The following is a 24,748-nucleotide window of genomic DNA, read 5'->3' on the forward strand; positions in this document are numbered from 1 at the left end:
TGAAACCCATTTTAAACCATTTCCATCCAGTTAGGTGTAATCTATGGAGTGCTTTATATTATACTGTATTAGTTGCAGGTTGGCATTTTTGGTCATCAAGTAAATATTTTTGCATATTTGAGTCCAGAAATCGAGATCAGGAGTAATGGATAAATCTGATTACCGTCTAGTATTAGGTAAGCTTAATGTATTGTCTGATTTTAATATTATTCTGTATATTTTTGAGAGTAATTTTTTAGGGACGGATATATTAATTAATTCTGCAATTAATGGTGAGAGATCTTGACTGGATAGATTACTTTATTTGTAAAAAAAAAAAAAAATTACTCCTGACGCTGTATTTCTAGTAAGATATGCTGTAGTTGTGTGATGCCCTTTTCTGCCCATGTGTAGAAGTTAAGTGGCTTCTTGTTAATAGTGAAATCTGGGTTTTTCCAAATGGGGGTGTATTTAGATGGCAATTTTTTCATTGTAGTGTTCAAACACCTTGTAAAATGGATTTTGCTTAATATGTGACCTTAAAAGAATTTGTAAATATGTAAATTGTGCTTTATGAAAACTAGGTTTAGGGCCGGTTTGGTAACCAACTGACAGATGGTCTTTATCTAGTTTTGTCAGCTCATTTATTCCAGAACAAAACCTGTTTAGTGAAGCTGAGCTATTTCATCTTGTTCAGCATCATTCATCTGCACAGTCAACATGCAAGAAAGGCTGAGCTTAATTTTTGGTAAGTATGTGTCACGGAGTAACTTTGGGCGGAACCAAAAATGAGAGAAGAGGTTCCGCCCGGACGGAAGTCGACAAACACCGGCACTTCCGGGTATCCCCGGGGGAAGCCCCAAAATCACTGAAACCTGCAACAGGTGTGGGAAATGACGCAGCGATCGCTGATTGGATGAATCGGAGGGTGAGGAGGAGTATATAAAGAGTGTGGCAATGCAGGAAGAGAGGATGATTTTCGGTGAACTCACTCTCGCCAAAGGCGAAGGGTTTGACTTCGGGGCGGGTTCCTTTCCGCCAAAGCGGACCAAACCACACACACCCTTGTGAAGAGTCGGAAGCACCGCTGATCCGGGGATCCCTGGAATGCGAGTGGAGACAGTGCGGGGCTAGAAAAGACGAAAGTAAGGATGTGTTGTTGTTGATGAAGAGACGCCATGAGTGAGTAAACAGAACACAATTTGGGGGAACAATTGCGACGAGCGAGCGGTGAGCCAAAACCCGGAAGTGGAGTGAAAACAGGTCGAAGCTCTTGTGAAAATGTGAAAAGCACGGAGAAAGAGGACGACGACAAATGGCACGGAGGTGAGAGAAATCATATGTGGAAGAAATAATACTTGCCGGTTGGGTGTGTGTCACACCGAAGGATTACCTGGATTACACGCTTGGGTGAAGCTCCCACTGTAGCTCTGCATGTGGTGAGGACCTGCGAAAGAAGGAAAGACAAAGGGAGAGAGTATTAACATGGGCACAGTGAGTACCGAAGTCTTTACATCATTGATGTTGGATGCAAGTAAGATTGTGGAATAACCATCTGTTATTTACCCGGCCCCGCCGTTCATACTGAGGTGGGCGGGCGAGCCGAAGTCGAATTAGCCGGCGTTATTTACGGGACTACAACGACCCGGGAAGGACATGGTTCGGGCAGTGTATCGAAGTCTCCAGTTGGGGCGAGTCTCGACTGGGCGAACAGTGTGGACCTTCTTCAATTCACCGAAGTGTGTGCTGTGCCGTGGGTGAGTCTGTCTGTGACGTGTGTGCACCTGAAGCTTTGCAGTGTCGTGCCGTGTCCCTTGTTGTCTGCACTTATCCCCAGGTACAGAAGGCCCCGTGAAGGTGAACGTGAGCTACCGCAACAGTGGTCCCCCAACCTCTATCACTGCCCGGTGGATGGTGTCGTCAAGTGAGGTACTGTGCCCAGTGTTACAGATAATCACATACTGTCGAAAGGGACGTCGTGAGTGTATACGAAGAACTAACTGCTGTGTGTGTATACCCCGTGGTGGCTGTGTGATCTGAGCTGTCCACCCCCAAGGTCTAGATCTTCACCAGCCTCTAAGAGGAAGGGAAGAGGACGTGTCCGCTACGGGGACGGACGTGGGTCGGCTACTTCACCCCTAAGCCACTGTCGTGACGCCGGTAACAAACTCCTCTCTTTCACCTGTGCCACCGAGTCTAGAGGTGATGTATGATTTCGAGTCTTTATCATAGTCCAAGATACTTACCTGTAAACCGAAAAAGAGCCTGTGATCGCCAGTGATACTTACCACACCCCCTAGCTAAAGCTATACTCACCTCGAAGAACCTGTAAACCGAACAAAGAGTCTGTGTTAGTCGGTGCTACTTACTGCACCCCTAGCTAAAGCTATACTCCCTTCGAAGAACCTGTATATTGAATAAAGAGCCTGTGATCGGCAGTGACACTTACCACACCCCTAGCTAAAGCTATACTCACCTCGAAGAACCTGTTTACCGAATTCAGAGTCTGTGATCATTGGAGATACTATTCGCAGTCCTAGCTAACGCCATACTCACCTGGAGAAACGGGTGCGAGGAATTGAGACCTTGTGATTGTTCGAAATACTTACCTGTGTACCCAGTTAGGATCACACTCGCCTTGAGAAACCTGTAAGAGGAACAGAGAGCCTGCGCTTAACAGGGACCCCTACCTGTAGTTTAACGGAAGAGCCATACTTACCCACATCGTGTTCCAGCTATACTCACCCCGAGGCCATTGGAGTCAAGGGTCCGTTGGGTGTCTGCGTGGAGTGGATTGAGTGAACGTGCCTCTGTGAGACTCAGGTAGTTACTTCCTGCCCCCCCCCCCATACTCATTGTGTGTTTCTGATTTCTGCCTTCAGGAGAAGTGAAGGGCGCCACGGGAGCAATTTACACCACAGGAAGTGGACAGGGACGAAGGAGCTCCGTCCTGTGCTTTCCCTGAGAGCACTTACCTGGCTGGCTTCCCTTCCCCCATTCTCTGGACCCCCGTCGTCTCCTGGAGGAGAAAGAGAGAGAAAGTTATTTTAAATTCCCCTTCCCCACTCCCAACTTATTTTAACTAATTTAATAAAGATTGTTACTATTTTACTTATCTTATTCGTGTGTCTGGTCATTGGGGTGCTTTGGGGACCTCCTCGAGGTGGAACTTAAGGAGAGGCGTGACTCACAAAGTCTGTGGTCCGCCTCGGCCTGTGACATATGTTAATATGTTTTTTTTTTAAATACTTTGCTATAGATATGAGCAGTAAAATTGATACTTTTGTTATAGTTTTACTTTATTTACTTTATTTTTCAGTGCTAGTATACTTTGTCGGCGTAGTAAGATTTTTATGTTTGTGTAAAAAACGAATCTAAAATTTATGAACATTTTAATTACATTTACATTTACTAATTTAGCAAAAAAAAAAAAAAAATTCAAAGACTTACAAATGAGGACACATTACCAGGAAGTGGTCAACAAAAAAATTATTAAAGGAGCTAAAATAATACATACTATGTATGTTGTAATTGCTTATGTTTGTGGGATATTCAAGTGCCGATTAAAATCTAGCATATTCTGTTTCTTGAATATTGGTGGTTGTAGTACATCATGTAGTACAAACATAAATAAAACACGTATGCAGCCTATGCGACCTCCGGAGGCTGCAGCCTTCGGATTAAGAAACTGAGCACTATAGTTTTAGTTGTGAAATACCGACACCTGCTGGAGACTGCCACACAGACACAGATGTACTCTTTTGAATGTGTTTTCTGCCAATTTTACAAAAATGAATTAGATAAAATGAAAATTAAAACCAGATTTACTATTTCATTATAGAAAATGTATGCAATATATGTAACAAATAAGTTAACTTAGCCTACTTTCGCAAGTCATAAGCATATTACAACGATTTACAATTAACCAAGAATAATAGTCAACTTAAAGGGGCGGTTTCCCGGCAGGGTTTATGCTAGTCCCAGACTAAAATACATGTTTGAGTTCTCTTTAATTTAAAAACAACTTGTATTGACATATCTTAAAACTTATGATTGCCATTGTTTTGCCTCAAGATGTACATCAGTATGTTTTTTTGTAAGGTTTGTTTGTAAAAACAACGTAAATGTCCTAATATATTAAGGCCTAGTCCTGTATTAATCTAAACCCTGTCCAGGAAACATTGCAAATAATTTTTTTTTGTTTTTTTTATTGCAAAGAATGTACAGTTTATTAATACAATAAACACAAAATGTATAATTATTAATAGTCCTCACATTCCTCCATGAGCGATTGTTGACGATTTGTCAACAATTAAATTTTTATATCAAAAATACTGTATTTGTTAAAATTAGCTTATTCACAATAAACTAACACAAATAAACTATAAGCAGTGATATTAATTCAAAATAAAGATTAATACATGCTTTAAATTTTTATGTACTGTTTTATTTCATACTGTATTGTATATAAATTAATACCAAATACTTTAGACCCAATAGTTATACATGTTATGTTTTTTTACCATGTATTTCCAGCCTCTTTCAACTAGAAGTGGAAACATCAACACATCAGAAATCATCTGTGTTTCTGTGACCTTTTGTAGAGTGAAGTGGAAATATTGGTTCATTTATTCATTTGTTTTCTTTTTGAGATTTAATAATTACATTTAATATTAAGTGATTTCTAGATCAAACATTGTGTAATATCTGAAATCAGTGGATGTTTGTTACAGTTGTCTTTAATAATATTTATACCACGGGTCTGTCGAATGCTGCATTCTGATTGGCTGAGAAATGTTCTATGGGTGTTGATTATTTTTCTGTAAACCGCACACCTAATTTTTCAAATGTCTTAAAAATAGGCACCAGAGCAATGTTTGTGGTAACCGTGGTATAAGAGAAATAATTGACTCCGGTCCTTTGAATTATTTGAAAATAATGCACACCTTGGTGTGCATTATTTTCTTATAATTCAATGGCCCGTCGTTAATTATTCCTTACATATTCTTTTGATTCATCCTAAATTATGTGTTCAGTTTTATTCTGTCCTAACTGTGTCTGTTCAATAAATTTCTTTCAAATGCAAACTCTTCTGTTTCCTCTGAATGTTTTATACTGTAGATCTAGTCCAAAAATGAATACATTTTTTTAAATAATTTCCCCCATTTGATAACAAAGTGAGGTGTAACTTGTCTAAAAGTGGTACTGCCAGACACAGAGATCTGCTGAATGGATTCCAAAATGGTAAAAATCAAATGTTTAACTCTAGGGGAGCTCGATAAATTTCAAAAAAAGTGGAGTGACCCTTTCAACAGGCTTGTGATGTTGACTTAAAATGAGTCTAAAAAGTGTACAAATGAAATGATAAAGGGGATTAACGTTACCAGTTGAACAAACAATGCTACAAAAAGCTGATGAACTTTTGCTTGGAGTATTAGTTTAATGTCCCTCTACCGCAGGTGTTCCTGTAGCTCAATAGGTAATGTGATGCTTACAGTGCTATTAGAGGAAACAAATAGACTGACAGCACTTTGGATTAAAGGCTCTGCCAAAAGCATAAATGTAAATGAAGATCTGTGGTGAATTTTTAAATGCTACAGTGAGGTTAAATCAGAATAATTTTTTTTAAGTCAAGTGAACAGCATACAAAACTTTTTTAGTGTACTTCAGTGCATACAGAATGTGATGAACAATGTGTTAAATAATAGCCTGTCTTCGACCTATCAGATACAGTAAAAGCGATGATGTCACCTGGTGCCGATGTTCTGCTGGCTGCCAAAATTCAAGTGCCTCGATACATTGCATTTAGACTATAATTCCAGGACATCATTTACTTTACTACTATATTTCAGGTAAATCTGTAATCAAAGTAATCAATAAAGTAATCCAAAACACACCACAGGACTTGAGCTGATGCTTTGCCACACAGATCTGACTGAACTGAGCAACTTAAAATGAAGCCATTTAAGCTCATGAAAGGTTCTCCAGCAGAACTAAAGTTTTAAATGCTCATGCAACAGACACTTAAATTCAATAACAGCTTAAGTAATTTACTGTCAGCAGTCGTAAATAAAAAAAAACTGACCAAGGAAAAACACATATTGTGACCAATATTATCTTTCAACATATTTGGTATAGACGTAAACACGACTACACAACACACCACACAACAGGTCAAAATTAAGACCCCACTTAGAAACAACATTTTACAGTCACGAGGACAGACGAACCATCTAGTCTAACACATATGTCTAACGGTATCATTCACACCCAGATTACAAAATGTGAAAACTGTAACGTTCATAAGACATTCCTGTGCACAAATAGAAATGTTACGCAAGTTCGAAATCTCCAATTGTATTGACTGCACATACTCATACCTGTACACATATAGAAATCTTACACAAGATTCTGAAATTCCGAAGCTTTGCGAGATCCCGAAGCATAGATGTGACGAAACACTGATCCGAAGCGTGATTCAAAACACCCATGTCACGTGACTGTGACCAAACGAAGCCTCAAAGTGTTTCACTGCTGAGTCCTAGTATTCGAAACTAGAATTAGTACGTCCCAAATCGTAGTATGTTGAAATGAGTATCCCAAAGATACCCGGATGGTCTAGTTTGTAGTACCAGACCGGAGCAATCATGTAGCCTAATGATTTTTTTCACCAGCAGAGGGGGCCGCGAGCTACACTGATTACTTGGTCGCACATCACTGCTTTAGCGAAGAAGAATTTACTACGAGACACACGAGAAAGTGTCATCAAGTTATCATCAATCAAGTATCTGTTAGAATTTAAATTAATTAAATGTACATTCTAACATTATATGAAAACAGTCCAAGTTATCAGGTTTAAGATTAGGGATGCACGATATATCGGCCGACATATCGCTATCGGCCGATAACTACTTATTTTTAATATTATCGGTTATCGGTCTGATGGCAAAATTAGGCCGATAAATGAAAGCCGATAAATGATGGATTATTTTGGTTTGTTGAACCACTTCACTTGCTCATTGCTGGCCATGTGGAGTTTCGATTGGTGCTTTCTGTGACATAGCACGAAGATGACACGTGTTGCGGGCTTAAGAACAGTATGCTAGTCTAGCGCAAAGACAAGATGTCCGCAGTCTGCGAGTTTTTCGTTGTAAAAATAATATGAATATTTATCAGCCTATAGAAATTATCGGCCCTCAAATTTAAAGACTTATCGGTATCGGCCAAAATTTCCATATTGGTGCATCCCTATTTAAGATACTAACTACTCATGTTAAACTAAAGCAGTGCTTCTCAAATTGTGGGGCGCGACCCCCAGGGGGGGCTCGAAGCGCCACCAGGGGGGGCGCGCGAGTCCCCGGGGAAAATGTAAAGGAAGTGTTTTTTTTTCACCAAACAAGAGCACACATCACAGAGCAGGAGATAAGAAGTGTAGATAACAAACACCATGGAAAAATATTTAACAGGGATGAAAAGAAAGTCGGAGAGAGACGGAGATAATGAGGGAAACACGTTAAGCCTCCCGAAAGCTAAGACGAGGAAATATGACGAAGCGTATGTTGCGCTTGGCTTCACTGTGACTACGGTGGGGGACGAGGAAAGACCGGTATGTTTACTGTGTCTAAAAATGTTGGCAGCGGACAGTATGAAGCCAAATAAATTAAGGCGGCACTTACAGACATTACACCCCAAGTACGCTGATAAGCCGCTTGAGTTTTTTCATCGAAAACGTGCCGAATATTGCCGACAATCATCCCGCTTTTTAAATGCAACTTCAGTAAACCAGCGAGCACTGTTGGCATCATATAAGGTGGCGTACCAAATTGCTCAATGCAAAAAACCCCACTCCATAGCAGAGGAGCTGATACTGCCTGCTGCATTAGACATGGTCTCTGTCATGCTGGATGACGCAAGTGCTGTAAAATTAAAAACTATCCCTCTGTCCAATGACACTGTCGCCAGACGTATAGATGACATCGCTAATGATCTTAAAGAACAGCTGGTAGATAAACTAAAAGACAAACGTTTTGCTTTACAGTTCGATGAAGCAACTGACAGCAACAAAGACTGTTTGTTTATTGCTTATGTGCGTTTTGACATGACAAACTCCCTGTGTGAGGATCTACTTTTTTGTAAATATGTCAGAGACAGAGCCACAGCTGAAGAGCTATACAAAATACTGGACGGCTTCCTGACTGAGAATGGGCTTAAGTGGGAGAACTGCATTGGTGTTTGCAGTGATGGTGCACAGACCATGGCAGGGATGAGAAAAGGACTTCGGGCACTCATCAAGAAGGCATCACCTAATGCTGAGTGGACACACTGTGTAATACACAGAGAAGCACTGGCATCAAGGCACCTTTCCTCTGAATTAAGTGAGATTATGACTGACATTGTAGGTGTGGTCAATTTTATAAAGACCAGACCACTAAAAACAAGAGTCTTCTCTGCTATCTGTGAGGAGATGGGAGCTGAACATCAAGCTGTGCTGTTTCACAGTGAAGCAAGGTGGCTGTCACGAGGAAAAGTCTTGTCCCGAGTTTTTGAACTCAGAGAACAGATAAGATTGTTTTTGGAGCAGGAGAACAAGTATGACCTCGCAAAAAAATGTAGTGATGAGAACTTCCTGGCAAAACTGGCCTACATGAGTGACATATTTGGAAAGCTAAATTAACTAAATTTCAGCTTCAAGGGAAAGATAAACACCTGCCTCAGGTCACAGACAAGATCAGCTCTTTCACTCGAAAGCTTACAATGTGGGGCAGGCGACTTGATGAAGGAAATACTGATTCATTTGAGAACCTGCATGAATTTGTTGACACTAATGACTATGATGCCACCTCAGTGATTCCACATATTAAGGAGCATATTTCATCACTGATCGGATTCTTTAAAAAGTACTTCCCTGAAAACAGTTCCCAATATGACTGGGTGAGAGATCCTTTCAATTCACCAGCTCCACCTGGTTTCAGCTCTGCAGAGGAGGAACAGTTCATTGACATGTCGTCTGACTCCACATTGAGACTGAGCTTCACATCACAGACACTGAGTGAATTCTGGCTGAGTGTAGAGAGGCAGTATCCACTCTTAGGGCAGAGGGCCATGGGCATTCTACTACCTTTTGCAACATCTTATCTTTGAGACTGGCTTCTCTGCTGTTGCTGCACTGAAGACCAAGTACAGGTCCCAGCTAAACATTGAGCAGGAGCTAAGAGTTGCAGTGTCATGCTTCAAACCCCGCTTCGAAAAGCTGTGCACTGCAAAACGTGCTCATTGTAGCCATTAATCCTGACTTCCTCATTTTGATAAAAAAATCAGTTTTAATGTTTTAAAAACAAAATGTTTTATACATGTTTTATTAATTTTTAAGTGTTTTAAATATTGTGCTGCTGAGTTAATGTTCCTGATCAAAAAATGTTTACACTTTAAATAAGGATTGCTTTTATATGATGCACTTTAAGTCTTTTCTGTTACAGACTTTATAGATTGTGCTCCTGAGTTAATGTTCCTGATCAATTAGAATTTATTGTTATTTATTGATTACATTTTATTTTTCAGTATGAAATGGTGAAAAAATGTTTACACTTTAAATAAGGATTGCATTTTGTTTAATGCACTTTATGTCTTTTCTGTTACAGACTTTATATAGGACTATTGTGCTCCTGAGTTAATGTTCCTTATCAATTAGAATTTATTGTTATTTATTGATTATATTTTATTTTTCCAGTATGAAATGGTGAAAAAATGTTTACACTTTAAATAAGGATTGCATTTTGTTTAATGCACTTTATGTCTTTTCTGTTACAGACTTTATATAGGACTATTGTGCTCCTGAGTTAATGTTCCTTATCAATTAGAATTTATTGTTATTTATTGATTATATTTTATTTTTCCAGTATGAAATGGTCAAAAAATGTTTACACTTTAAATAAGGATTGATTTTTTATGCACTTTAAGTGTAGCCATTAATCCTGATTTCCTCATTTTGATAAAAAAAATCAGTTTTAATGTTTTAAAAACAAAATGTTTTATACATGTTTTATAAATTTTTAAGTGTTTTAAATATTGTGCTGCTGAGTTAATGTTCCTGATCAAAAAATGTTAACACTTTAAATAAGGATTGCTTTTTTATGATGCACTTTAAGTCTTTTCCGTTACAGACTTTATAGATTGTGCTCCTGAGTTAATGGGGGGGCGCGAAATGTTTTCTTCTTCCTAGGGGGGGGCGTGACAGAAAATAATTGAGAAGCACTGAACTAAAGTAATAAACCAATGAAGTGAACTGATCACAGCATGGTAACGTTACTGAGCACACTGAAAAAAAATGATTCATTGAATTTAATCAATTTTTTTAAGGTAAGTGGTTGCAATCAATTTATTTAAGCTACATTTAAACAAAAAAGATTAGTAAAGTAAAATGAAATATAAAACTTTTGTTTAAATGTAGCTTAAATAAATTGATTGTAACTACTTACCTTAAAAAAATTAATTAAATTCAATGAATCATTTTTTTCAGTGCATTTGTTGTGTGTAGGCTAACGTTAAATATCTTACATTTTGCATTATTCCTTCTGTACTTCACGTATACAGTGCTATGAAATCAGCTGAAGTAGTAGAAGTAATTTTTGATGAGGTAAGTCTCTGTGCATTGTTTAAAAAGGTGAAAAAAATATATTTTAAAATTACTTTCTTATAGTGTTTTTTTCTTGTTTTCAATCCAAATATCAAATATTCTTAAATCAGAATGCTTTTTCTTGATAGGCAAAATTACCTAGGAAAATAAGTCTAATTTTAGACCAAAAATATCAAATGTGTGCTTAAAACAAGCAAAATAAATAAATAATAAATCTGCCAACACTTAATTCAAGAAAAAATGTCTTACCCCATTGGCAGATTTTTTTGCATGTTTTAAGCACAAATTCACTTCAATTTATTATTTTTGTCTTAAAGCAAAAATTTTCAAGAAAATGCATCTTTATTTAAGAATATGTAGATATTTGTACTTAAAAAAAAAATACTATTAAGTAAAACTAAGAGGCAACCAAGTAAGTCATTTTTTGCAGTAAACCCACAACAATAAAAATAAGAAAACTTTAAAATAAGTTATGTCCCCATTTATAGATAACAACAAATGAGATTTTAATGATATTTTGACCATTGAACTAGGAAATGTCCCCGGTTTTCATTAAAAAATCTGGTCACCTTACACAAGATTATGAATCTCCAATTGTATTGATTGCACATACTCATACCTGTACACATATAAAAAATCTTACATAAGATTCCGAATCTCCGATTGTATTGATTGCACATACTCATACCTGTACTCATATAGAAATCTTACACAAGATTCTAAAACTCCAATTGTATTGATTGCACATACTCATACCTGTACACATATAGAAATCTTACACAAGATTCTGAATCTCCGATTGTATTGATTGCACATACTCATACCTGTACACATATAGAAATCTTACACAAGATTCTGAATCTCCGATTGTATTGATTGCACATACTCATACCTGTACACGCATACACACAGAAATCGTACACAAGCTTACACACTCCTGAACATGTGATAAGTTACCATAAACATTTTAGACCCACCAGGTGTTTACATTAATTAATCTTTCAAAAGAATTCAGAATTTTCTATAGATATTTATACAACAGTTCTTTCTGGTTCTCGAATCTGATTGGCTAAGAGCTCTTCCCAGACATGCGATATTGTACGGATTACACCAGAGTAACTGCTTCACCGTTTGATTCATTTCGCCGCCACCTACTGGTCATTTTAGAATTAGTGAGGGAGACTTCTTTAAACACGTGAATCATTCCCTCACTTGACATATCTCTGACTGGAAAGAAAGGTGCTATCAGGGCAAATGGTCACACAGAGTAACTAAACCCTAAAGCAACTTTTTTAGTTAAAGCAACACTAAAGAGTTTTGCTCTTTGCTCCCCCTACAGGTTGGAAGCGGAATTGTCCATTTCCACTGTCGTAAATAATTTAGCCTATACTGCAGCAAAGCTGGCTCTGATTGGATTGTAGGTCTGCCGTAAAGCAATTTTTTGTGGTTTTCACTCAAACTACAGGACCGCGACCCGACAGTTGGAAACTTCTTTAGTGCGCTTTTGGCCGATAGAGGGCTTTAAAGCGAATGTGAAAATGCCGTTCACCCTGTTTCGAGTGGAACGAATGAAACTTTATTGGGAACGTTATTTTAAGGTAAAAAACTCTTTGGGGTTGACTAAATGATCTGTAAGAATGTGGCTTTATTAGTGCTGTTCATTGATTTGTGTAACTCTTTTGACATTTCAGTGTTTCAATGCTCCAAAATATAGGCTACTGCAGTTGAACTTTCCTGTTGGATGTTGCGGTACTGTGTGATGTAAGTGGTACGACCCTAAGTAAGCAGGTTCAAGCTCACCACGCCCTTGTTACGATCTTACCACACCCTTGGTACGATCTCAGTCCGTCCCCTCTATCTCCGTTGGGGTCTTCACACTTTTCTTGCATATTTAAAATATTGCCAGTGGGTGGAGTCAAGCTCTGACCAGGGATTAGTTACTCTTATATATTCCTATTATTTATTATATCAGCTCAGACTGTGCTAACCTGGACCTCTGGTAATAGTTTGAGTTTTGTACTAAGTTGTATATGGGCGGTTGCATGGGGCTACATGGGGACCCTTAGTAAGAGATGGCAGGAACGGCACTGTTAAATTGCTTTAGCCACAACTTCTGGGACGATTAAGGCTGTGTTTGGAACCCGCACAATGGCCGATGTGGACCGATACCACATTGGTAGCTGGATAAACAACTCAATATCGGGTAAAGAGGTAAGGGAGAATAACCAAACATTTATGTACATTTCACAATTATCAAAGATTACAAATAATGATATTTTTTTATTGTGAACAAGAAGCCGAAACAATGCTGTAATGGGCGAGTCGTAGTGTCGTCATCACAACAAAAGTTATGGTTCAGCTATTTAAACAAGAGATTTACATGCATATCAACATTAACGACGAGAAATGTCGCAAACTAGATTGAATCAGTTATCAGGAAATGATAAATGAGACGCGCATGCCATAGTGAGGATGCAGGTGTCATGGCGACATGAAGTTGGTTCAACTCTTTAAAATGAGAACATTCACAACGAGAAATGTCAACAAACTGGACTGACGCAGATATCAGGTAAGTAACTTACCGCGCTGAAGCGGAGATCATTCAGCAGCATAAAAGAATATTCACACGCTCATTTGAGCTTTTAATAAACAAAAATGCTCACACGTCATCCTAACAAGATATATCGTTCAGCTCCTCAAACCCGTGGGTTTTAAATGCATATTAACAATCACAATGCAGGGCTCCAGACTAACTTTTTTCACAAGGAGCACAGTGGCCCCAACTGAAAATTTTAGGGGCGCAACCAGAAAATTTAGGGGCACACACTGTAAATCAACATGCTAACCAAATATTCACATTTCTACTAATTTCCACTGTATTACTAATAAATACTTTAATGATAGATGCAGAAAGTACAATTTGCTGTTTCAAATTCAGTGTCACATCAAAAAACAGATAAAATTTACTGGTTGCAAATTGATGTAAAATTTGGTGGCAATCTGGAGCCCTGCAATGAGAAATGTCTGAAAACCAGATTAAAGCAGAGATCAGGGAGCTCGTGAAATATCCACTTTGAAGCTGAGATCATTCACCATAGAACGGCGCGTCACGCGCTCCTTGATAGATGGTTTCAGCAGTAACAACATAAACAAGCGGCTGTCGCGGTCCGCACGTAACTTCTGGTAAACTCCGCTAATAATAAATAACAAAAAAGTACTTTAAACATAGTTTATTTATATAACAAGCTAAAAAACAACACATAGATTACCTAGGAAACCAAAACATTTGTTATTTTCGACAAGGCATTTGTTTAACACTGTAAAAAATTTGCTGTAATTATGCAGCTGGTTGCCAGTAACTTTCTGTAGAAGATAAAGACTGAAAATGTTTCATGTTCATTTAACTTTGAACAAACTGTTGCCAGTAAATAACATAAATGTAAAATCTACAGTAAGTTACTGGCAGTTAGTTGCCAGTAATACCCAGTAATACTGTAATGTCTACGGAAATTTTTTACCGTAAAGAGATCAGTTTAGCAACTAGTCAGACTCAGACCATTAAAAAAACGAAACCGGAAGTAAAGTTCGGATCCAGAGGTTTATCACTTGCGTCCAATGAAACCGTCTATAGTCTTATAATAAACAAAAATGTATGCGAGTGGTGTAAATTAGGGATGTTAACAATTAATCGATCTTCGATTAATTGTCGATAAGAATTAAATCGTTAAAAAGGAACAATTGTCGACAAAGCAAGAACGTGTGTCCGGCGCCTGCGCAAAGCACATACACAGCTGGTGAAAAAATTAAACAAGCGCGAAGAACTTAAACTAGCCAAGATCACAACGATGCTTGATGCCAAACACTCACTTGGCCTTTATAACCTCATTCGAGACGAGGCTGGCTGCTAACGCAACGAAATGGCATCCGCAGTGGATCTGAGAGGTTCCGATGCCGAAAATCTAAACACAGTTAGGATACTGAAAGCAAAGACCCTCTTCAGGGAAGCCTGCAAGATTAGCATAGCAACGCTGCTAACGCTGCTTTACACAGGGAAGGAGACCAGAAGCCAATTTTAATAAACAGATTAAAATGTAAAACTTACATTCTGGCAAGAAACTGTTAAATGTAAACTGTAACTGACTGTCGTTACACTCTGAACGCCCACAACATATATCATTGATTATCATCATGACTGGCTGAGGCGCTACACGCTAAACGGATTTTCTAATGGAAGGTTGAAGTCTTCATAATATAAGCATCTTTGCTGAAATTACGCTGCAGGTCTAAAGCTGAGGTGACGACGGGAAAAGTGTCCTTTGTGTGCTTCTTGGATATAATTACAACAAGTGATGTATCAACGACTCAGAAAGCAAGGTGGAAAACTAGAAAAATAACACTTGATGATAATGAAAACTTATTTTGTCATGGACGCACAGACTTTTATCCGACTGTGCGGAGTGCCTGTTATGAAATGGAGTTTACTGTGTCTATTAGTCATTATATTTCATTACGAGATTCAATTGATGATTTTTATCAAAACACCAACTACATTGACTCATTTTACAATCCCACTAGCATGTTATTTAGACAAAATAAAAACGTTTAATTCGCGTGAGGAAGCTGGCACTTTTACACACACTTTTATGTCATTGGCTGTCACTGCTGTAATGGCTTATTGCACTATTACTGTCAGAGCCGGATTAACCCAAAGGCAAACTAGGCACGTGCCGAGGGCCCGATTGGCGGGATGGGGCCCAGACAGAGGGGGAATTTTTTTTTTTTTTACAAATGTCCCATCTACAATTTCGCAGCTGTCGGGCGGGATCCCCGTATGTCCAAAACCATTGTTTTTCAGGAAATTAAAAAAACGCCGTATTTTTTAAGTTATTAAACATTGTTTCATTAAAGACGAGCTTTATGACTCGGGAGCAGAGAGATACGAACGTATGCTCTCATTGATAAAAATGGTACGGACACAGACGTCGCCGCTGCCAGCAGTGTTCAACAAATACTGCTGTCACATTGAGCCTTAAAGACGATGCTTCAATAGTTAACCAAAGCTGACTGTAGTATACATCTTGCTAAACTCGATTTTAAGGTTTACGATCTATAAGTGATGCAATACAAAACACGATGAGCGGACTGCTGTCTAATAAGTGGAAATGAATCTGCTCGCAAACTTACCTTTGTGGCTCACGGGCTTCCTTCTGCACAGAAGCATTACAGCTAATAAATGTACTTAAACCTAACTATTTTCACTTGTTAGTGCCTAACAAACAGAAGTATTATATTAATTAAACAGCCATTTTATCTCCAATAAATAAAACATTTACTTGTGTTTAACATTCACAAAATAATTTAATGGTGGTATGCAAAACATTCAATTTAATTCAAAATTGAATTCAATAAAAACATTGCTGCTTGTGTTTTACATGCACAAAATAATTTAATGGTGGTATCCAAAACATTCAATTTAATTAAAGTATTATATTAGATACATTTTAAAACTTCAATGCATGCATGATAGTAATACGTAAATATTTAAAATACATCAATAACTGATATCATAGGTTAACACAGATAAAATCATAGTTAAGTCTTTCTTTATTAAGCCCATTACTGAGTGTATTTGTGAGTTTATGACTGTTGTTGTCTGAGGTGGTGACTCGGATGGGGACGCCAGTCATCAGAATGGTTGATGATTTTCAAGTTCATCGTCCCACTCTGTACCTGACAGAGTTCCTTAAGGACACAGACATGGTTGCTGCAAAAAATAAATAAATAAAGGACAAACGATCATTTCCCTACGTTATATAAGGCATGTTTGCGTATAATAACGAGGCAAAAAAAAAAACAGTTCATAATAATTCATGACTGCAATGGCAGAACTAGAGGGGTCAAGATTTTTTTTTCTTTAAGCCCCACAAAAATCACGTTAGATACCAAACATGATAACAAAACCAATGGTGGCTAACTAAGTCAACTGCAAGCAATCTGTGTTTTAAATTCACTTCACAAACGTGAATAGCGTAAAGAAAAATCTAGCAGCCTCAGAAACGATACATTAGACTTTAGCACTACCATTACTTTGAGATAAAACTGTTATACATAATATAAAAACTGTTATTATATAATTCATATAACTGAAACATAAATAGCCAGTGTTTTGAGGACATTTACCTCAGTGGACGTGTTGCTCAACGAGGATTTGGTTGCGATTCTCAATCTTGAAGAGAAATATGCAGCGAAGCTCTCCTGCGGATTACTGACACCTATTGGTTATTTACTGGTACTACTGCCTTAACAATGACACTCCCAATGGATAAGGTGAGGATAATTTAATAGCATTTAATAGAGCCGTGTAATGACGTATAAATAATAAATTTAGCAAAAAATTGTCTGATAGGCTGGTTAATATACAACACATGACTTAATTTGGTATACAAACAACCAATTTGTAACCAAAGACTAGGCTATGTAAAATGTGAATTAACTTTTATTAGTAACTTTGGTAAGTTTCAGATTTCAATTCATAAATAACCTCGATGGGGGGGGGCCAAAAAATGCAGCCTGCCTAGTGTAGTCCATTTATTTAATCCGGCTCTGATTACTGTTAACGATTATTCGATTGATTGATCGTTAATTTAAATGATCATCGAATATGGGAAATTGCATATTTTGACATCCCTAGTGGAAATAATAAATAATATGCAAACTTCAGACGCTGCGTAGAAGATAGTGCAGGACTTTACAAGTCACGTGTCTTTCCGGGACCTTGCAGATGCCGGCAAATCATTGGCAGTCTGAATGAACAAAAAATCAAACGGTACCGGAAAAATCCAGGATGCGTTTTCCGTGTATTTTCCGGAATGTCTGTGTGAAAAGGGCTTATGTAACGTTAAAATGTCATTGTTAAGCGCCAGAAAAAACAGAATGCACAAGGACCCTTTGTCATGCCAATTGGTTTCCGCCATTGGGCCAATGGACGGTTTTCTCCTTACACCAACAATCAGTTACAATTCTCTACACCTTGGTTAAGAACTGCCTTCAATCATTCATACATTTACATCACTCTCCTCTTTGATCACAAAATCTTCTTAATTTATCAAATGACTCAGACTGACTTGCCCAAATTCTCCTCTCACATGCAAACACATTTACTTGCAGTTTAAATGAACCAACATCACTTTTCTATTGTTAATATTTGTTCTCTTTTAATGTTGTACATTTGTTGTCACAACGTAAACAATTGTGCATGGAATCTGGTGATTAATTCCAGTCACTTTTATTCCTGTTAAGTAATTAAGTAATGCCATGCCATGCCCTGCCCTGTCCTTGGATTTTTAAGGAATTACTATTGTTCTTTTATTCAGGTACGTAACTTGACTGGCATTATAAACTGGTTATATTTAGCCTTGTCTGCTATTCTGTTTCAGAACAAAACCAGGGTAAGTGAAGCTGAGCTATTTCGTCTTGTTCAGCATCATTCATCTTGACAGTCAACATGCAGCAAGGAAGGATAAGCTTCATTTTCTGTAAGTATATTCATACGTTTTTAAAGAAAAAACTACTTTGCTATAGATATGAGCAGTGAAATATACTTTGTTGTTACTAATTTTTCTTTTTCTTTTTTTTTACAGTGTTGGTGCTACTTTGTCAATGTGGTATGGATTGATTTTTATTTGTGCTCAAAATCAATTTAAATCATAGTGTGAGAACATTTAGATTACACATACATTTACTCATTTAGCAAAAGCTTTTATCCAAAGACTACAAATGAGAAAGCATTATTAGGAAGTTGGCAAAAATAAAGCACACAAAGTTTATTAAAGGAGCTAAAAAAATACGTCTGTCTTTTATTCAAGTTTTGATTGAAATCTAGCATATTTTGTAGATCTGTGGTGGTTTGTTGTACTTTGTAAATGTGTATAAATAACTGTTTGTCTCTCTAGGTGTCAAAGCCGTGGTCCTCACCACCTGTGAAGGAGACACTGCTCAACTCAGCTGTGGTTAGTTCTGTGTTTTAATCAAAAAGTCTTTGCCATTTCATGATTACTGTAAATTGGTGTGTGTGTGTGTGTGTGTGTGTGTGTGCGCGTGCGTGCGTGCGTGCGTGTTCTCTTCTATTTTATTTTATTCAAAACAACTCATGACATGAAAACAGTGGCAAGGCTTGTAAACTAAATCAATTGAAATCAAATACTACCATACATACCACTATTACTGTTACCATATTACGTTTTTTTTTTTTTAATTTAGACACAGCATTACGTTTTATCATGGTTATTTTTGTAAATGTTATGTAGTTATAAATGGTTATATATTAAATAATTAGATTCAGATGTGATATTGTTGCAGTTAATATCAGACAGGACGCGTGAAAATCAGATGTGAATGCAAACTAATAGTCAAGCGTTTTAAATGAAAACTAGTAAATGTAACACTGTAGTATTACTACTCTTTAAATGCTCTTTTTTTTCTCTTCCAAGATATAACATCACATGTAATCGCCTGTGAATCCGACACTGCCAGTCTCCATTGTGGTGAGTTGATTTCATTAAAACTCTAAATTTGCACAGTTTTAAAAAACTTTTAAGCTCCATTAGAATAATATGTATGGAATAATTGACGAAGGACCATTGAATTATTAGAAATATATATTTTTATTTTTATTTTTCAATAATTCAACCGCCCAAGTCAACTATTCCACTTATGCTACGGTTACCACACCTCAAGACATCGATCACATGATATATTTATAGGGATTCGTCCGTTTTTGTACTTAAATTGCTATTGTGAGTAGGACTATTTCTTCCTCATCTCATCCAATGGCTCTTTTGCTTGTTCCAAAACGTCATTTTAAAGCTGGCAATGGAGGCTTGAGCCGTTAAAGGAATAGTCTACTCATTTTCAATATTAATATATGTTATTACCTTAACTAAGAATTGTTGATACATCCCTCTATCATCTGTGTGCGTGCACGTAAGCGCTGGAGCGCGCTGCAACGCTTCGATAGCATTTAGCTTAGCCCCATTCATTCAATTGTACCATTAAGAGATAAAGTTAGAAGTGACCAAACACATCAACGTTTTTCCTATTTAAGACGAGTAGTTATACGAGCAAGTTTGGTGGTACAAAATAAAACGTAGCGCTTTTCTAAGCGGATGTAAAAGAGGAACTATATTTTATGGCGTAATAGCACTTTTGGGAGTACTTTTGGGAGCGCCAGCGCTTATGTGCACGCACACAGATGAGGGATGTATCAACAATTCTTAGTTAAGGTAATAACATAGTTTAATATTGAAAATGAGTAGACTATTCGTTTAATAGCATTCTAATGCAGTTACTAATGAAGTTATTAGAAAGAGAGCAAGAGCGACAGAGACACAGATAGAGAGGGCGAGCGAGCGCGAGAAAGATTGTGTGAATTCACGAGACTACCTCTGCTCTGTGCGTCTCAAACCAGCGCTGTTATTTCCTCGGAAAATTGTCTGTCATGTTGTTTTTGTTAGTCTGTTATTACAGTTAACTATGCAAAGTGATATGGAACTGTAATGCGGTCAAGAGAGCATTGTGGAACTACGTTCGCCATGCGTTTCCCAGAAAATAATTGCACACCTCAGAACGTTAATCAGATGCAAGCATTCAACGGACCCGTAGTATAAATGAATATATAATATAGTATATATATATATATATATATATATATATATATATAACCTTTATAATGTTACTTTTCTATCAACAGACCAGGGACGCATTAAAGTGATTTCAGCCAATTATGGGCGTACAAACAGTGCAACCTGCTCCAGTGGAAAACCAACCAACCAGATCTCAAATGTTCAGTGCACTCAGAGTTCATCCCTAAGTGTTCTGGCCAGTCAGTAAGAACAGCATCATTACAGCTTAAAGGACATTGATATGTTTCTTTTTATGTATTTTTTTTTACTTTTCTTTATTGTTGTGTGTTGACAGATGTGATGGACAAAAAGATTGTTCCATTTCTGCGAGTAACTCAGTTTTCGGTGATCCATGTGTAGGAACTTACAAATACCTGGATGTGTCCTACATCTGTATACCACCAAGTAAGTTAATATTATTACTCTCATTTTAAGAAGTGTTTATCTTCATCTGCATGAATGGCTGTTTGTCTCTCTACAGGGACAATAATACAGAAACTGACTTCTTGTGAGGGAGGCACATTCAGTATCAACTGTAGTAAGTTATAATTGATCTGAATATGAAGAGTTTGGCTCCATGTTTATTATTGTGTTATCATGTTTTAATTGTGTTTTCTTGTGCTACTTAGCTGTATTTTTTGTTATGAAGGTTTAATTCAAAACATATCAACTTAAATGCAATTAATTGGAAAGCATAATTAAAAAAAAGATTTTTGAGAAATTATCCAGAGTTATCTGGTATTGGAACCGAAATCTTCATCTCCATCGAAGCATTTTTTTTACCACAATCACAAACCCCTTAAAATTTCTTTTTGATTATTAAAAAAAACCCAATTGAGATCATTTTCATGAGTAATGCTACTTTTTGTCAACAGACAATCGGATTATTAAAGTGGTTTCTGCCAATTATGGGCGAACAAACAGTGCCACCTGCTCTACTGGAAGACCAGCTGACCAAATCTCAAATGTTCACTGCACTCAAAGTTCATCCCTAAGTGTGCTGGCCGCTCAGTAAGAAAACTGGTAACATCATTATTAGGACATAAAAATGTTTTTTTTTATTTATATGATTTTATTCGCTTTATTTACAGGTGCGATGGAGCACACACTTGTTCCATTTCTACAAGTAACACAGTTTTTGGCGATCCCTGTGTAGGAACCTACAAATACTTGAACGTGTCCTACATTTGTCAGCCAAGTAAGTTAATATCTTAATCCTGTTATATTCATGTACATTACAGATCCTTCAAACTTAACTAGTTTATGTATGCTGTCTCGGTTAAGTATGTGACTGACGTATTGGGAACGCACTTCCCGGGACCAATCTGCATCGAGAAACTTACAAAGGGCCAATGAACGTTGGCATGCAGTATTTGCATCTGCTGGTGCCACCCCACACGCGAGTATAAAACAAGAGGCAGGTCCAATGCATAATCAGCTATTTTCGCTGAGAAAGCAGAGTATCTAGTGCCGACCAACGTCAGCAATGTTACAGCAAAGCCGTGGCAACATGACATGACATCTCCGTTCCCTTGCTTCAGGGAATTAAATGATAGATAAATGTTCAACATGTTTAGTCCTGTATGAGGCCATAAAATATTGGCAAATATTTTTTATTTGTTTGTTTGTCTTTTTGTTCACACACAAACACTTATGTATTATACGTTTTATCAACAGACAATCACTTTATAAAAGTGTCTGCAGCCAATTATGGCCGAACAAACAGTGTAACCTGCTCTACTGGACGACCAGCATACCAGCTCTCAAATGTTCATTGCTCTCAGAGTTCAACCCTAAGTGTGCTGACCACTCAGTAAGAACACTGTAACTACAAGTTACGGGACATTAAAATGATTGCCTTTAGTCTTTTAAAATGTGCTTTAATTCTGTGTCTTAACAGATGTAATGGAAAACAGGATTGTTCCATTCCTGCAACCAACACAGTTTTCGGTGATCCATGTGTAGGAACTTACAAATACCTGAATGTGTCCTACACCTGTGCCCCAAGTAAGTTAGTAATTGTTATATAGTTGCGTTTTCATAGCACAAACTGAAATTTTGAATTGAAAATATGGCCAATGAAAACATTTCGTTTACACACAACTGTTGAAGCTGAACTGAAATGAAGCTGTTTTTAGCAATGTTACACATCACCTGATGTGAATACAAGTCATGTCAACATTCTTTAAAAATGTGATTTCATGGACTATTATGCTCTCAAGTCTAAGGGGCTTTTCTTGCCATTAATGCTTGGTTGACACACCTGCTTCTTCTTCGATTAAAACTAATATGCATGCATGACAAACTCGTCAAAGGTTATCCTGTAACAGCACCAGACAAAAGCATAAGCCCTAAAATATTGTAAGTGTGAGTTGCGACGAGACAAAGATAAAGCACTGCTTTGTTCATAACACAGCAAATTAGATCTTATAATACAACGTAAAATTATAAAATACATCATTTTACCTTACGATGACCTTGCGGAGTGAAAGCTCCTCTTGAACTTAAAAGTCAGTAGATTTTTGCGTGTGAAGTTTTTCTCAAACGTGAGCTGAATGAGCTGACGAACGAATGACGATGACAAAACCGCCAAAATGTTATTTTAAAACTGCACGCGATGCTCAGCTGTATATTTACTGTATAACCATCTTATATCATTTACAGTATATCTACTTCATATTATGCTACAACCAAACTGTATATTCTAATTTTAATAAATAGAACTACGTCTAAAACAAAAACAAATTAAATGCTGCTGGAGACTTGCCATTGGCTGTTGTAATTTGAATGTATAAATAATGAGGTGAGTCTAAGAAAGGATAAGGGGCTATTTTGGGCACGTTTTTACTATAAAAAAGTTTCATTGTAATATGTGTTGTGTTATTAAGTTTATGTAATACTAAATTGCATTGTTTCCGATATATATATTTAAAGGTGCGTTTTTTAGTTACCGTCATAGAGAACAGTAGTACTTTTTCTGTGAGTTAAATATTGCTGCTGAAGACACATTCATATTTTGAATAAGTTAATCAAACATTAGTGAGTGGAAATTTGAAACTTTAGTGTTTACCAACCCGAAGACGTTTATTGTTTAAATAGACCCCGTTTTTTATGGTTGGCTGGACATTTTTTGGGGGGCAGAAGGAAAATCTCCCTAGACCCGGCCCTAATCAGACATCGCCTCGGTTTTTGGATTAAGTTATTGGAGGAAAATAAAAGTTAAGGAACAATTAAGTTATTAAGAGGAAAATTTTAGTTTTTTTGTTCCATAACATCAAATGAAAACGCTGTTGTTTCACAATGGTGTGTTATCAACATATTGCAAAATATCAACAAGTCTGTAATGGAAACAAGGCTTACCACATACAAAATTTTTTGTTAAAATGGTGATCTATCTGCTGGCTGGGACAACTATAAATATAGGTGGACAGTTTGTACAGCACTGTAAAACCTCTTTGAAGCAATATGATTCATAACAAGCACTTTATAAATGCTTGTTGATTGGTGTATATCTCCCCCTTAAAGTCTTCATCCATTAAGATCAAATGTTTACCTCATGTGTTTCTCTCTTATGCAGTTTTATTTCATACATTATTGTACATATATTATTGCCTTTATAGTAGACTTCATAGCAAATATTGTTATAAATTTTATGATTTTTTTTTACTATGTAGACCCAGCCTGTTTGGCCTAGAAGTGAAAACATCGACAAATCAGAAATCATCTCTATTTCTGTGACCTTCTGTAGTGTGATGTGGAAATCTTCTGGATCATTTATTCCTCTGTTTTCTTCATGAGATTTAATAATCAGATTTAATAAATGGTAATTTTGTATTAGAATAGAATGTTTCAAACAATGTGTAATATCTGAAATCAGGGGTTGTGATGGCACAGTGTGGATAAGACACGCCTTTGGTGTGAGAGACCCGGGTTCAAATCCACTGTGACACACCATTGTGTCCCTGAGCAAGACACTTAACCCGTAGTTGCTCCAGAGGCGTGCGACCTCTGAAATATATAGCAATTGTAAGTCGCTTTCGATAAAAGTGCAGCTAAATGAATAAGTAAGTAAATCAGTTTGTCATAATTGCCTTTATTGACAATTTTTTCTTTTGATTTATCCTGAATTTTGGTGTAAGGTTCATTCTGTCCTAATGTAACCAACTGTGTCTGTTCAATAAATTGCTTTCAAATGCAAACTCTTCTCTGTTTTTTCAGAGGGTAAATAAGATGGACCTCATTAGTTTATCCATCTATCCATACATTTAGCCTGCAAAACCTGACCTTTATGATGATGCAAAATAGGTTCTTACCTAAAAGACCAGGGGCCTCATGTTTAAAACGTTGCATAGATTTCATCTTTAAAGGGACACTCCACTCTTTTTTTGAAAATATTCTCATTGTCCAGCTCCCCTAGAGTTAAACATTTGATTCGTACCGTTGTGGAATCCATTCA

The 24,748-nt window shown here is 37.1% G+C and overlaps 1 protein-coding gene across 1 annotated transcript in view; it reads left to right on the plus strand.

Annotated features, from left to right (window-relative positions):
* Positions 1-24,491, plus strand: part of LOC141369307 (L-rhamnose-binding lectin CSL3-like) — a 35,351-nt gene extending 10,860 nt beyond the window's left edge. Inside the window, exons 9-12 of the mRNA XM_073875450.1 lie at positions 21,384-21,490; positions 21,970-22,105; positions 22,193-22,299; positions 23,967-24,491. Coding sequence (XP_073731551.1) covers positions 21,384-21,490; positions 21,970-22,105; positions 22,193-22,299; positions 23,967-23,986 — 370 coding nt within the window. The 3' untranslated portion in view covers positions 23,987-24,491. The remainder of the gene's footprint in view (positions 1-21,383; positions 21,491-21,969; positions 22,106-22,192; positions 22,300-23,966) is intronic.
* Positions 24,492-24,748: the final 257 nt, after the last annotated feature.

The sequence above is a fragment of the Misgurnus anguillicaudatus genome, chromosome 13 (genome assembly GCF_027580225.2).
Source record: "Misgurnus anguillicaudatus chromosome 13, ASM2758022v2, whole genome shotgun sequence".
Lineage (NCBI taxonomy): Eukaryota > Metazoa > Chordata > Actinopteri > Cypriniformes > Cobitidae > Misgurnus > Misgurnus anguillicaudatus.